Source organism: Peromyscus leucopus, chromosome 7 (genome assembly GCF_004664715.2).
Source record: "Peromyscus leucopus breed LL Stock chromosome 7, UCI_PerLeu_2.1, whole genome shotgun sequence".
Lineage (NCBI taxonomy): Eukaryota > Metazoa > Chordata > Mammalia > Rodentia > Cricetidae > Peromyscus > Peromyscus leucopus.
In genome coordinates, this window is record NC_051069.1 from 97,806,531 (window position 1) to 97,820,186 (window position 13,656).

Genomic DNA, 13,656 nt, shown 5'->3' on the forward strand with positions numbered 1-13,656 from the left:
ACCCCAGCCTAGGAGTGCTGACTTACGTACTCCTCACCCCCACCCTCTTTCCTGATGACCTGATACTGCCCCCAACCCCATTCACAGCGGATGGCACTTCATCTGGGCCCCGGGACCTGGTGCTGTCGGAGCCAAGTAGTCAATCCTTGCGAATACAGTGGACAGCGGCTAGTGGCCCTGTGACCGGCTACAAGGTTCAGTACACCCCTCTGACAGGGCTGGGACAGCCACTGCCAAGTGAGCGACAGGAGGTAAGGATTGTCGGCAGTGACTGGCAGCTGCTAGGGATTGACCAGACAATATGAGATGATCTCTGGCCCTGGGCAGGTGAACGTCCCAGCCGGTGAGACCAGCATGCGACTACAAGGTCTCCGGCCACAAACTGAATACCAAGTGACCGTGGTTGCCCTCTACGCCAACAGCATCGGGGAGGCCGTGAGTGGGACAGCTCGGACCAGTGAGCAATTCTGTCAACTTCTGACCCCATTCTCCTAAGCACCCAGGCCCCCAAACCCCTTCCTACTTATGGCTTTACTAATCCCTGGTGGGGCCTTCCCCAGCTGCCGAGGAAGGGCTGGAGCTGAGCATCCGGAACATCACATCCCACAGCCTCCTGGTGGCCTGGAGGAGAGTGCCAGGTGCCACTGGTTACCGGGTAGCATGGCGGGACCTCGTGGTAAGTGAGGGGCGTGGTCTGAAAAAATGATAGCGTCCTGCATCTGTAGTGCCCACTGAACCCTCTGTGGCCCCGATACAGGTGGGGTGACACAACAGCAGGACGTGAGCCTGGACAGGGGTCAGCGTTTTTACATCACTTGGAGCCTGGCACAGACTACGAGGTGACCGTGAGCGCCCTATTTGGCCGCAGCGTGGGACCTCCCACTTCTCTGACTGCCCGCACTGGTGAGAAGTCCGGGTCCTCTCTTCAGGCTGGGCTGGGCAGGCAGGGCAGGGTGCAGAGGCCACTGATACCCATGTGCCCTGAGCAGATCCCTCGGTTGAGCAGACCCTGAACGCTGTCATCCTAAGCCCCACATCCATCCTCCTGTCCTGGAACTTGGTGCCGGAGGCCCGTGGCTACCGGTTGGAGTGGCGTCGTGAGGGTGGTCAGTGCAAGCGGAGAGCTGGGCGGGCAGGGTTTGGGGCTTGGCTTCAGCTAAGCCGACCCTGCCGTCTTGCAGGCTTGGAACCACCACAGAAAGTGGTGCTGCCCTCTGATGTGACCCGCCACCAGTTGGATGGGTTGCAGCCCGGCACTGAGTATCGCCTCACGCTCTACACTCTGCTGGAGGGCCGGGAGGTGGCCACTCCTGCAACCGTGGTTCCTACTGGTAAGGACTCTGCGGGTCTAGGTGAGTGGGAGAGCCTAGCGACTCCAGTCAGCCTTACAGTCTCCTCTCGCACAGGGCCAGAGCGGCCGGCCAGTGAGGTGATGAATTTACAAGCCATAGAACTGCCGGGGCAGCGCGTGCGAGTGTCTTGGAACCCCGTCCCAGGGCCACTGAGTACCGCGTCACCATGCGTAGCACCCAGGGTAAGGCCGAAGCAGCGGGAAAAGTCGCCTCATACCAGAGACCCAGCCTGCAGCACCCTCACACTGCCCCTGCTGGGTTCCTACAGACCCCTCTGTCTCTTTGCCCATCTACACCCTGAGAACGGTCAACCCCAGAACTGCCGCAGGGTCTGCCTCTCCTCTACCCCAGCCCGTCTCTTCAGCTGTCTGTCTCCACTCCACCCACACCCCTGCCATGGCTCATCCTTCTCTGCCACAAGCTCGGTGACCCTCCCTTCTGTGGTCCTTCTCAAGTGGGAGAAGAGGGCCCCCCTCTGGTCGAGCTAGTTGTGGCTTGAACTGGACAGAATCTGTCACAGTCTCTCGATTCTTTGCCTAGAGTGTCTCAGACTTCCATGTCCCCCCAAATCCCTGACATTCCCACTGCCTCCCCACTAAGAGTCCTCTAAGACTAATCTCTCATGTCATGACTTCATCCAGCACTCACCTCTGTCATCCCATGTCAACTTGTCCCACTGTCTCGGACTCTCCTCATACTATATCCCATGTCTCTGTCCCCTGACCCCAATATCCAGTGTCTCCACAGTGACCCCAGTTATCCTGTGTCGTCTCCAGGACTGGTCCCTTTAACCCACATCCTTTTATCTTTGTTTTCATCTCTCACTGCCCCTCACCCTCCAATTTTCCATCTCCCATGAGATCTTGGTCTTGCATCCTTGCCCATCACGGACTGCTGTTCTATATTCCTGTGTGGTACTGACCCCTGCCTGCCCGATCTGCCTTCTCTCAGGGGTTGAGCGGACCCTGTTGCTTCCTGGCAGTCAGACAGCCTTTGACTTAGATGATGTTCGAGCTGGGATTGGCTACACAGTGCGGGTGTCTGCCCGAGTGGGCACTCACGAGGGTGACGCCAGCGTCCTCACCATCCGCAGAGGTGAGCACCTTGGGAGACTTACAGGGAATGGTGATTGACTTGCTCCTATCCTCATCTTGACTCTTCACCCTTGTCTTTAATCCCCAGATCCAGAAACCCAGCTTACTGTTCCAGGACTGCGGGTTGTGGCATCAGACGCCACGAGAATCAGAGTGGCCTGGGGACCCGTCCCTGGAGCCAGTGGATTTCGGATTAGCTGGAGGACGGGCAGTGGTCAGTGAGCAGTGTGTGGACTGCTGAGAGAAGGCATCAGAGTGTGGAGGGTGAAGAACAGCCAGAAACCAGGCCATCATTTCTCTCTGCTCCTAGGTCCAGAGTCCAGCCAGACAGTGACCCCGGACTCTACTGCCACAGACATCCTGGGGCTGCAGCCTGGAACGTCTTATCACGTGGCTGTGTCAGCACTTCGAGGGAGAGAGGAGGGCCCCCCTGCGGTCATCGTGGCTCGAACTGGTCAGAGCCTGACGCAGTCCCTTGGTTCTTTGCCTCCAGTGTCTCTTCAGACTTCTATAGCCCTTTTTATCGCTCACATCTCCACTGCTTCTGCCTTGAGAGTGCCATTCCAGCCCCGTTCCTCCTCCATCCTTCTGCTTCATGTTCACCTGTAGCTCACCCCAGCTCCCACTGCTTTGTTCCTGTTCCTGCTGCCCGTCCCTCAGAACCCACCGCTTCCTCTTCCTCTCTCTCCTTCTCTTCCTCCTCTCCCTCCTCCTCCTCTTCCTCCTCCTCCTCTTTTCCTGGACCCAGCTCTCCTTAGACGTCACTCGTCCTTTGCCCTCCCTGACTCCGAAAGCTTCCACAGACTCCTTTCTGTCAGACCTTGTCTTTCAGATGGCGCAGACTGCCAGCTCAGCCTTCCTAGGGCACCTTTTGTCAAAACCTCCACTGCCTCCTTTGTGAGATTCCTGCCTCTTTAAACACTCACAGCCTCCCCTTACCAGATAGCTCCCCCTCTTCTCCCATCAGACCGCCTGCCTACCTTACCGGACTCCTCACTGTCTCCCTCTCCAGATGCCCTGGGCCCGGTGAGGAGAGTCCACCTGACTCAGGCCGGCAGCTCGTCTATCAGCATTGCCTGGACCGGGGTTCCTGGGGCCACAGGATACAGGGTTTCCTGGCACTCAGGCCACGGTAGGACGCAGGGATTTAAGGGGGGCCTGAGAGGCAGTTCTGAGTAGAATGGAGGATGGAGATTCTTTGGGGGTCCATGTGGAGCACTGGTAGCTTGGCAAGTCCTAGTGTTACCTCTGTCCCCAATCCCAGGTCCAGAGAAATCTCAGTTGGTTTCTGGGGAAGCCACAGTGGCTGAAATCGATGGGCTGGAGCCAGACACGGAGTATACCGTGCGTGTGAGAACCCATGTAGCTGGTGTGGATGGGGCCCCTGCCTCTGTGGTTGTGAGGACTGGTGAGTGGACCCTGGCCAGCTGTTCTCACGCCTCATTGGCTGGCCCACCCTGCTGTGTATTTCTGACTGCTCTAACTGCCCACTCCATTGCTGCTCAGTGACTTTCCTGTCCGGGTTGAACCACTCAGGGCGACTGAGTGTCTACCCGTGGTGGTGGTGACCTCGGCCATGCCATGCTTCCCGCTTTGAAACGCTGACCTCGGCACTCTTCACCTTCCCTCCGCTGACCTGGCTGCACCACCCTCGCCTAGCCTCCATCACCCACGTCTGCCACCACTCCTGTCCCTGCTGGATGCCAGTGGCCCCTGACTTTCACCTTGCCTTTGTCCCTAGCCCCCGAGCCCGTGGGCAGTGTGTCAAAACTGCAGATCCTTAATGCTTCCAGTGATGTTCTACGGGTCACTTGGGTAGGAGTCCCGGGAGCCACAGCCTACAGATGGCGTGGGGACGGAGTGAAGGTATGGCTCCGTGGCCCTGTCCTTGTCCTTCCCAGCTATAACTGCCCTCTCTGGTTATCCTAACCCTTACTCTTCACTGGCCCGCCCAGGTGGCCCTATGAGACACCAGATACTCCCAGGAAACAAGGACTCTGCAGAGATCCGAGGTCTCGAAGGCGGGGTCAGCTACTCAGTGAGAGTGACAGCACTTGTTGGGGACCGAGAGGGTGCACCGGTCTCCATTGTCGTCACCACACGTAGGAGCATTTGGGGCTGGAGTCTCGGATTGGGGCTTACGTCCAAGGGATGGGGCTTATGAGGCTGGACTTTGTGCGGGATTGGAGAAGGGATCAAGGATTTAGAGTGAACCTGTGTGGGTAAAGTCTTGGGGGAAAAAATGTAGCCCTTGGGATTGGTGCGGCCTATGGGGCAAAGCTTCCCTGACCATTGTGCTTTTCCTGAAGCGCCCGAGGCTCCGACATCTCTGGAGACTCTTCAAGTAGTGCAGCGTGGAGAACACTCCTTGAGGCTGCGCTGGGAGCGGGTACCCGGAGCGCTGGGCTACCGTCTGCACTGGCAACCTGAGGGTGAGAGGTGCCCTAGTGGGACCAATAGATGGGACCAGAAGGGAGAGGGCCAGTTGGCGGAGTCATCAGTGTTGGTGGACGGAGCAGGGGGCAGGTCTGCAGGATCACAGCCAGCAAGGGCCTAGTCAACGAGGTGGGTGGGACTAATCAGCCTTGAGGGCGTGCATCTGGTAGGGTCAATGAAGAGGACAGGATAAAGATGAGTGAGGAAGGTCCACCAGGAGGGTGAAACTGATCAGCAATGGTCGGTGTGGTTGGTGGGAGTCAGGTGGGTGCATCTACCATTGTTAGACTCCACCCTCCTCATAGTCCTGGTCTTTACTCTCATACTTGTCTTAGGTGGCCAGGAACAGTCCCTAACCTTGAGACCTGAGTCTAACAGCTACAGCCTGGATGGACTGGAGCCAGCAACACTATACCATGTGTGGCTGAGTGTCCTGGGGCAGACTGGAGAAGGACCCCCTAGGAAGGTGTCGGCACACACTGGTGAGCCTCCCCAGAGCTCTCACTGGCCTCTGGTGTGCACTTGCCCTCATGTGGAGACCCACAGAGGTTTCTAGTGAGATCTGAACTTGCTTTACTCAGCAGGGCTGCAGACGGGGATGGCTGGACCGCCAGGTGTTTGGAAGGGGCAGCACTTGGCTGTGCAGTGTGCTCTGATCTAGCAAGGGGAGGTCTTTTGCCCCGCCCCTTGGCCTTGTTATAAAAAGCCCCTCGAAGAAACAGAAGGGACGGGTGGATTTTGATCCGGGTCCTTCCGAAGCTATCCTGTGTTTCTGTCTGTCTCCTCTCTGTTCTCTTTCTATCTAAAAGTTTCTTAGTCCTCTCTCCTCCTCATAGGAACCCTTTAAAAGGTGGGAGCTGGCCTCCTACACCCTCATTGATGATTTATCCTAATTTCCTGCCTCTAGACTCCTGTAGCCCTTCCCCTAAGGCCCTGGCGGAGATTCCAGCGTGATCTCCCATGATGCTTCACTAGAGTGAGCCGGCTCCAGGATCTCCTCGCTCTCTCTTGCTCTTTTCATCCAGCCTCTGATCCTTTTGTCTCTGATTCCCCTTTCAGAGCCCTCTCGTGTCCTGAGCACTGAACTACGTGTGGTGGACACCTCTATTGACTCAGTGACTTTGGCCTGGACCCCAGTGCCTGAGGCTTCCAGCTACATCTTGTCCTGGAGGCCACTGGGAGGAACTGGCCAGGGTGAGGGGAAGGCCAGAGTCGGTGGGTGGTGATTGGGCCACACAGAGAAGCTCCTGTTCAACCAAATTTGCCTCTGCAGCAGTGCCTGGGGCTCCACAGACGCTGCCAGGGATCTCAAGCTCCCACAGGGTGACAGGGTTAGAACCTGGCATTTCCTATGTCTTCTCTCTGGCACCTATCCAGAGGGGTGTACGAGGTCCTGAGGTCTCTGTCACACAAAAGCCAGGTATGGAAGGAACAGTGGGGGAAGCCTGAGGGGATCGTGTCATGGCTAATGATGCAAGTCACTCAGTTCTTTTGTTCAGTGTGTCCCCATGGCCAGATGGATGTGGTGTTCCTGTTGCATACCACTCGAGACAATGCTCACAATGCAGAGGCTGTAAGGAGGGTCCTGGAGAGGCTGGTGTCTGCACTCGGGCCTCTTGGTCCACACGCTGCTCAGGTTTGACTCTAAAGACAGTCAGACTCCACCCGTCCCTGTCCCTCCTTCCTCCCCTTTGCAGGCTCCTCACCAGTCAACAATTCTCCATCCCTCTGGGGGTTCAGGCTCCTGATCACCTCACCCGCTGGATGACTCCCTATCCTACCATCATTATGGACCCCCTCATTAGCGATTCTGGATTGGTTATACCTCCCATGTCTTTTTCTCCAGACTCTGAGTACCCCTGTCCTGCTCGTCATTCCCTCCATGTTCTTTCTATGTCTGCTCCCACCCAGGTTGGCCTGCTGACCTACAGTCACCGGCCCTCCCCATTGTTCCCACTGAATAGTTCCCACGATCTTGGCATCATCTTGCAAAAGATCCGGGACATCCCGTATGTAGACCCAAGTGGAAACAACCTAGGCAAGTGCCGCAAAGGTCATGGACTCCTGGGGCTTCCCCATCAGGAGCTCAGTATCTCGGGGTTCTGACACACTCTTCTTCCCAGGCACAGCTGTGATCACAGCTCATAGCCACCTCTTGGCACCCAACGCTCCTGGTCGCCGTCATCAAGTGCCAGGGATAATGGTCCTATTAGTGGACGAGCCACTGAGAGGGGACATATTTAGCCCCATTCGTGAGGTCCAGGCTTCTGGTGAGCTGTGGGGCTGATGGAATGGGGCCTCGGAGTAGGGGCGGCCCCAGTGAGATTGTCATGTAGGTTGCTGGATCTCTTCTTAGGGGTCAAGGTGATGATATTGGGCTTGGCGGGCGCTGACCCAGAGCAGCTTCGACGCTTGGCACCAGGCCTGGACCCCGTCCAGAACTTCTTTGCCATGGATAATGGCCCAAGCTTGGACCGAGCAACCAGTGATCTGGCAATAGCCCTGTGTCAGGCAGCTGTGACCACACAGGTTTGGACAAGGCCTCTGAGGACTGATGGTGGACAGGGGACCTAGGGGTTCTCTTAGGAGAGCTTCCTGATCTCAAAGAGCCTCTTTGTCCGCAGCCACAACCGGAGCCCTGTGCTGTGCATTGTCCAAAGGTAAGTGGCCAGGCCTGAATGAGTGAGTGGGCAAAGGCCACATCTAAGGCTGGGTATTCTTACCCTCCCCTGACATGTCTTTGCCTAGGGTCAGAAGGGGGAGCCTGGAGTGACGGTAAGCAACCCTGTGGAGGCAAGCAGACTGGGAATCAGTGGGGCAGCGTTGGTTGACCGCACAGGACTCACTGGCCACCCCTTCTAGGGACTGCAAGGACAAGCTGGACCTCCTGGTCCCCCTGGTCTCCCGGTGAGTGTCTCTCCACACCCGCCCCTACCCTAACTGGATTACGGCCTCCTAACCGGCTCTCCTCACTCAGGGCAGGACGGGTGCTCCCGGCCCACAGGGCCCCCCTGGAAGTAGCCAGGCAAAAGGCGAGAGGGTGAGTGTGGAGGTCATGGACCGTCTCTAGGGTGCCTCCTGCTAGTGTTCTCAGAGCGGGTAGAGAAAGGGGAAGAAGCGGAGGCAGAGCCACAGGAGGAGCTGGGCACGTACACTTAGCACCCAAGAAGCAGAGGCAAGAGGAGCCACAACTTTGCGGCTAACCTAGACTGTACAGCACGTAAATAAAGAAATGCCCACAGAATATTCTTCGAAGCCGCCAGGTTAGGCGGAGGTTCTGGAGTGGAGAGGGTAAAGGGGCTTCGAGATGTCCTGGGAGGCTGGGCCTCTGCCTCTTGACTGCCTGGGATTAGGCTCCGCTCAGTTTGGTAACACCACTTCTCCGCCCCTCTGCCCACCTCTGGTAACACTTGGGAGCCTGAGGGTTGGAGCCATGGTTGATAGAATAGGGCTCTTGATGTAGACCAGGACACTGGGGGAGGACCTTTCCCTGCTCTGACCTCTTGGCTCTTCTAGGGCTTTCCTGGCCCAGAAGGGCCTCCAGGCAGTCCCGGCCTTGCTGGTGTTCCTGGGTCTCCTGGCACTAAGGTGAGCCAGTCTTGCCTTGGATGGTCACAGGGGGATTCCTGGAATGGGCGCTATGGTTTTGACTGTTCTGTCTTTGACTTCCATTTCCAGGGCTCCCCGGGGTGGCCCGGCCCTCGTGGGGAACCGGTAAGTTCTCTGCTTTTCTAGTGCCTTGTAGGGTTCTTTCTAAAGGGCGGAGAGCCTGAGGCTGCCATCAGCCATGGATCGTGAGGACCACCCTGAGACTCATCTGATCTAAGTTCTCCCTCTCCTCTGCTTTGTCCTCAGGGAGAGCGAGGGCCTCGAGGCCCAAAGGGGGAGCCGGTAAGTGGAAGGGAAAGGGAGAAGGGCCAGGGTGTTCCATACAGGAGCAGGGGTGCCCCAGGCCGGGCCCTGTACGAGGCCTGAAGCACGCTAAGGAAGATCTGGGTCACCTCTGGGGGTTCTTCCACCCCCCTACCCTGAGAACATCCCCCTGCTCCACACAGGGGGAGCCTGGGAAAGTCAATGGAGGTAAAGAGCCAGGGCTTCCTGGAAAGAAAGGAGACCCTGGACCTTCGGTAAGTCCCAAGAGGTGTGACTGCAGAGCTATGGAAGTGGGAGACCAGATGGAGGTGACAGTGAGGTATTCTGTGTTGTCTCCTCTATCAGGGCCCCGCTGGACCTCGTGGCCCTTTGGGGGAACCAGGACCCCGTGGTGCCCCAGGGATTCCTGGAACATCAGTGAAGGTGACAGCATGATCCCCAAATAGTCTTATGAATGCCATGGGATCCAGAGACTTGGTGACCCCTCTGGAGCCCATATAACGCTTAGCACTTCTGGCCTTGAACTCTCACTCCTCAGTTCCCCGTTATTCTTTTTTGGGGGAGTGGGAGGTTTTGAGACAGGGTCTCTCTATGTAGCCTTGGCCGGCCTGGAACTCACTACGTAGACGAGGCTGGCACATAGTGCCAGGACCACGAAAGCACAGAGATCCTCCTGCCTCCCAAGTGCTGGGGTTAAAGGCGTGCGCCACCACACCCGGCCCCCATTATTTTTATAATCGAATTTGACCGAGTAACTCTCCTCGTGTCTTGGGGAGGATGGGTGTGGTCTGTAGTCATGGGGTCATGTTTGTCTTCCAGGGTGACAAAGGTGATCGTGGGGAACGGGTAAGTGAGGGGCCAGGTACTCTGGGGATGGCTTGGGGTCTGAGTCTCATGGCCGTCCCTTGACCCACTGTCCTTCCTCAGGGTCCCCCAGGACCAGGGATTGGTGGCGCTGGACAAGGCGAGCCTGGACTTCCAGTGAGGAGGCCTTGGGGTTCTGTTGGGGAAGTGGCTGAGTGCTGGGCTTCCTGGTTTTTGGCTTATGTGTTTGTTTGCTTCCCTGTAGGGTCTTCCTGGAAGCCCTGGACCCCAAGGCCCAGCTGGTCGCACTGGAGAGAAGGGAGAGAAGGTGGGAGCCTGACCTCTTGGTGGTCCACACACGGGGCCTCTCCTGGGTCTTCCTGTCATTTGTTTCTCCTTCAGGGTGACTGTGAGGATGGAGCCCCCGGCCTTCCAGGACAACCTGGGGCCCCAGGTGAACCGGTGAGTCAGCTCCAGTTTCTGCCCTCAACCATCAACTCCCATTTCATCCTTATGCTCTAACCCAAGTCTCGGAACTCCCCCCTCGTCCTTTTCAGGGCCTACGGGGAGCTCCTGGAATTACTGGGCCCAAAGTAAGTACCAACCGTGACAGGAAGTGGGTTCAGATGTGATGTGTTACAGTCTGGGACCCTCCCACCGTGTCACAGAGGCAGGAGGGTTAGGAGATATGGGTCTGGAGAGCTCAAAGGCTGTGGTTTTAGTAGTTGGAGATCAATATAATTTATTTGGTATTGTCTGAGAGTCCCTCTCTTCTCTCCATAGGGTGACCGGGGACAGACAGGGACCCCGGGTGAGCCTGGAGAAAAGGTATGTGCACCCTGGGGGCCTTGGGAGGATCTGGGTCCGTGCTCAGTTCTGACCTCTTCTGTTCTGTCAGGGTGAACGCGGACCACCTGGTCCAGTGGGATCCCAGGTAAGCCCTTTGAGCTCCGTCAGTGACAGCTGACTTGTAGACTCTTTCTAGTTCTGATTTCTTGCTCTTGATCCGCTCTATCCATCAGCCCATGACACCTAGTCCTTAGGGATGCAGGCTCACGCCCTCAGCCCCAGGGACCCATCCAGCTTTGAATTTTCTGACTTGGGTAAACTACCCTTGGCTTTCGCTGCACTGATCTCTGTCTTTTGCCGAATTCGACTCTTTCCCACCCCAATCCCAGTCCCCTGTGACCCCTTTCTAACCTGCCCCTGACCACCTGGAGCAGCACCTCTGTTCCTCTTCCCCAGGGGCTCCCCGGGGTTGCTGGACATCCGGGAGTGGAAGGTCTTGAGGTGAGTCTGTGACTGTGCTGGGGGATCAGGAACGGGGCTTTCCTGTGTCCCTCTCCCTGTTTGGATTTACAATTTCTCCATATTCAGGGGCCACCAGGACCCGCCGGCCGCAGAGGAGAAAAGGTAGGCTATGGGCTGGATGTCACACTTCCTGGCAGCAGGCAGGGATGTGGCAGGTGGGACACTTGGACTTTGGGTTCCTAGGTGACCTTTTGACCTGTCTCTGTCTCTGTCCCTGTCCTCTCTCCGCAGGGAGAGCCTGGTCGCCCTGGGGATCCTGCAGTGGTGAGTGAGGGACAGAGGGGGTCCTGAGAGGCCAGCACAGTCCTGGAGCCGTAACACAGTGGCTGCTGCTCAGGGCTGTGACTCACAGCCTCGACCCTGGGAGGACTCGGCTGTGTGGTCCCCTTATGCTGGGATCTGCCTTCAGCCCTCGAGCTGTGCCCCTGTGACCTGTGACCACTCTGCAGTCATGAACACGGTGTCAGTCCACCGTGGATCCCTTACCTTGTTCTTGTCAGTGGGCCTGTGACCTACAGGCCGAGACTGAGCTCTGCGACATTAGCTCCATACGTCTCCGCCCCCATGCAGACGGACCCTAAGATCCCTAGACAAGGCTGAGCTGTACCTGTCCTGTTTGTTTTTTCAGGGTCCTGGTGGTGCTGGAGCCAAAGGAGAAAAGGTACATCTGGAGGTTGTTAAAGGGCGAGGTCAAGGTCACAGGGTCTGTCTTGGGTCCCACCTGGAGGTCACAAGGCTTGCAGCATGAGTGTTGGGTTGTGGGGATACCTGCAGCCTGGTACTAACACTGATACTCTCTGTCACCTTTAGGGAGATGCTGGGCTCCCTGGGCCGAGAGGAGCGGCTGGACTCAGAGGGGAACAAGTGAGTGAGGGGAGTGGGGGGGGGCAGGCACAGCTGGAGGTTATACACATCTGAATTCTGATCATTCCATCTGCAGGGCCCACCCGGGTTGGGTCTTCCTGGAGACCCTGGCCCCAAAGGAGACCCTGGAGACCGGGTGAATAAATGTGGGGGTGGGGCGTGTAACAGAGGGTGGAGGGAACGGTACCTGGAACTCTGGCTAAGCCCTGTCACCCTTCCTGCTCTCCCAGGGTCCCGTAGGCCTCACTGGCAGAGCAGGACCCACAGTAAGTGTCTGTACCCTTGGATGACCCCAGGGTTTCTGGAGTCCCCCCTCAAAGGCTGCCTGTTGCCTGAGTCCTCCATCACCTTTCTTTCTTGTCTTCCTGACAGGGTGACTCGGGGCCTCCTGGAGAGAAGGGAGATCCTGGGCGACCTGGCCCCCCAGGACCTATTGGCCCCCGAGGAAGAGATGTGAGAGACTGGAGGGGAGAGGGAGTATGGGTGTTTGCATGGGTCACTGGGGTCTTGGTACCAAGACTGACTCTCACTCTCATAGGGTGAAGCTGGAGAGAAAGGCGACGAGGGTCCCCCGGTGAGACTCCTCTCTACTGCGGCTTTACCCTTGAACTATGACCCTTGAACTGTGAACAAGGACCTTGGGTCCCTAGCAGATCATTTTGTCCATCCCATGGTTCCTGTCCAGTCAGTGTCCAAGCCATCTCTGTCCGTGCTTACTAAGTCAGTTAGATCCTCACCCACCCGCACAGAGTGACTTTCCTCTCCATCACCAGGGTGACCCAGGTTTGCCTGGAAAAGCAGGCGAGCGTGGCCTCCGGGTGAGTGTCGGAGAAGTGCGGGGCTCAAAGCAAGAGGGAGGAGGAGACTTAGACATGGAGGTGGCAAGAGATTCTGGGAAGGATGAGATGAGAGAGGAGAACCCACAGGGAGGGGTGGGGTGATGGGAACATAGGCAGGGCAGCTTATGGGAAAACCTGCAAATCCCAGAAGAGTCCACCTCAAACCAGCTGCTCTTCTCAGGGGGCACCCGGGGTCCGGGGGCCTGTGGGTGAGAAAGGCGATCAGGGAGACCCTGGAGAAGATGGACGGAATGTGAGTCACAGCCTCTGACCCCTTATCCTTGACTTCAGCCTCAACCCATCCATCCAGTTCCCACCCCAACCTTCCAGCGCTCACCTCCAGTCCTCACCTCCTTTGTCTCTTGGGAGGACTTCCCAAAGGCCAGCAGAACCCCACGAGCCCTCAGGGTACTTCTAAATCCCCCCCCCAATTGCTGTCTGCCCTGAGTGACTGACCCCCTGGCCTTCTGCAGGGCAGCCCTGGACCATCTGGACCCAAGGGTGACCGTGGAGAGCCGGTGAGTGGTCCTAGTCCTGGGCTCGTGTGGGCTGCCACGTGGCCATTGTCCATGCAAGGGGACTGGAAGTTATCAGAGGAAGCAGTGGCGGCTCCTTCCAGACCTAGCTGCCCTCTAGGGTATTGGGGTGCTTTAGTGAATTGGGGGTCAGTGTTGAACCTGGGGCAACTATGAACTTTGACATCCGGGTAACCTCATGACTCCTATTGACACTTGTAATCTCTTTTCCCAGGGCCCCCCAGGTCCCCCTGGACGGCTGGTAGGTGTTGAGCTAGGCCGTGTCCCCTGTCCTCTCCCTGCCCCTGCTGACTCTCGTAGCCTCTCACCTCATCCACTCCCCTCACAGTCCCTGACCCCTCTGTTGATCTCCATGGCCCCTCGCGGTCCCCATTTCCCCCTCTAGCCTCAGATCTCCTCTTGAGGTGTTCTAACCGACCATTCCCCTACAGGTGGATGCAGGAATTGGACCCCGAGACAAGGTACTGGAGTCTGTGGGTAAAGTGAGGCTGCAAGTCTGGGAATGGTCCGCTGGCCCTTGGGAACAGGGCCTGCTCAAGTGCGCTTA

The 13,656-nt window shown here is 57.4% G+C and overlaps 1 protein-coding gene across 1 annotated transcript in view; it reads left to right on the forward strand.

Annotated features, from left to right (window-relative positions):
• The window catches only part of Col7a1 (collagen type VII alpha 1 chain), a 32,260-nt gene that overhangs the window by 2,189 nt on the left and 16,415 nt on the right, over positions 1–13,656 (forward strand). The window contains 55 exon segments of the mRNA XM_028886929.2: positions 88–251; positions 328–457; positions 561–692; positions 758–781; positions 784–903; positions 990–1,106; positions 1,182–1,331; positions 1,407–1,496; positions 1,499–1,534; positions 2,304–2,447; positions 2,535–2,660; positions 2,757–2,900; positions 3,459–3,578; positions 3,711–3,854; positions 4,188–4,286; positions 4,289–4,312; positions 4,402–4,548; positions 4,756–4,878; positions 5,218–5,364; positions 5,942–6,076; positions 6,156–6,302; positions 6,382–6,518; positions 6,794–6,920; positions 7,006–7,152; positions 7,239–7,411; positions 7,507–7,542; positions 7,631–7,657; positions 7,745–7,789; positions 7,860–7,922; positions 8,399–8,470; positions 8,561–8,596; positions 8,738–8,773; positions 8,938–9,009; positions 9,101–9,178; positions 9,575–9,601; positions 9,683–9,736; positions 9,825–9,887; positions 9,962–10,021; positions 10,117–10,152; positions 10,343–10,387; positions 10,458–10,493; positions 10,805–10,849; positions 10,937–10,972; positions 11,102–11,134; positions 11,499–11,531; positions 11,681–11,734; positions 11,811–11,870; positions 11,965–12,000; positions 12,107–12,187; positions 12,273–12,308; positions 12,508–12,552; positions 12,755–12,826; positions 13,047–13,091; positions 13,324–13,350; positions 13,541–13,570. Of these exon segments, the coding sequence (XP_028742762.1) occupies positions 88–251; positions 328–457; positions 561–692; positions 758–781; positions 784–903; positions 990–1,106; positions 1,182–1,331; positions 1,407–1,496; positions 1,499–1,534; positions 2,304–2,447; positions 2,535–2,660; positions 2,757–2,900; positions 3,459–3,578; positions 3,711–3,854; positions 4,188–4,286; positions 4,289–4,312; positions 4,402–4,548; positions 4,756–4,878; positions 5,218–5,364; positions 5,942–6,076; positions 6,156–6,302; positions 6,382–6,518; positions 6,794–6,920; positions 7,006–7,152; positions 7,239–7,411; positions 7,507–7,542; positions 7,631–7,657; positions 7,745–7,789; positions 7,860–7,922; positions 8,399–8,470; positions 8,561–8,596; positions 8,738–8,773; positions 8,938–9,009; positions 9,101–9,178; positions 9,575–9,601; positions 9,683–9,736; positions 9,825–9,887; positions 9,962–10,021; positions 10,117–10,152; positions 10,343–10,387; positions 10,458–10,493; positions 10,805–10,849; positions 10,937–10,972; positions 11,102–11,134; positions 11,499–11,531; positions 11,681–11,734; positions 11,811–11,870; positions 11,965–12,000; positions 12,107–12,187; positions 12,273–12,308; positions 12,508–12,552; positions 12,755–12,826; positions 13,047–13,091; positions 13,324–13,350; positions 13,541–13,570 (4,466 nt within the window).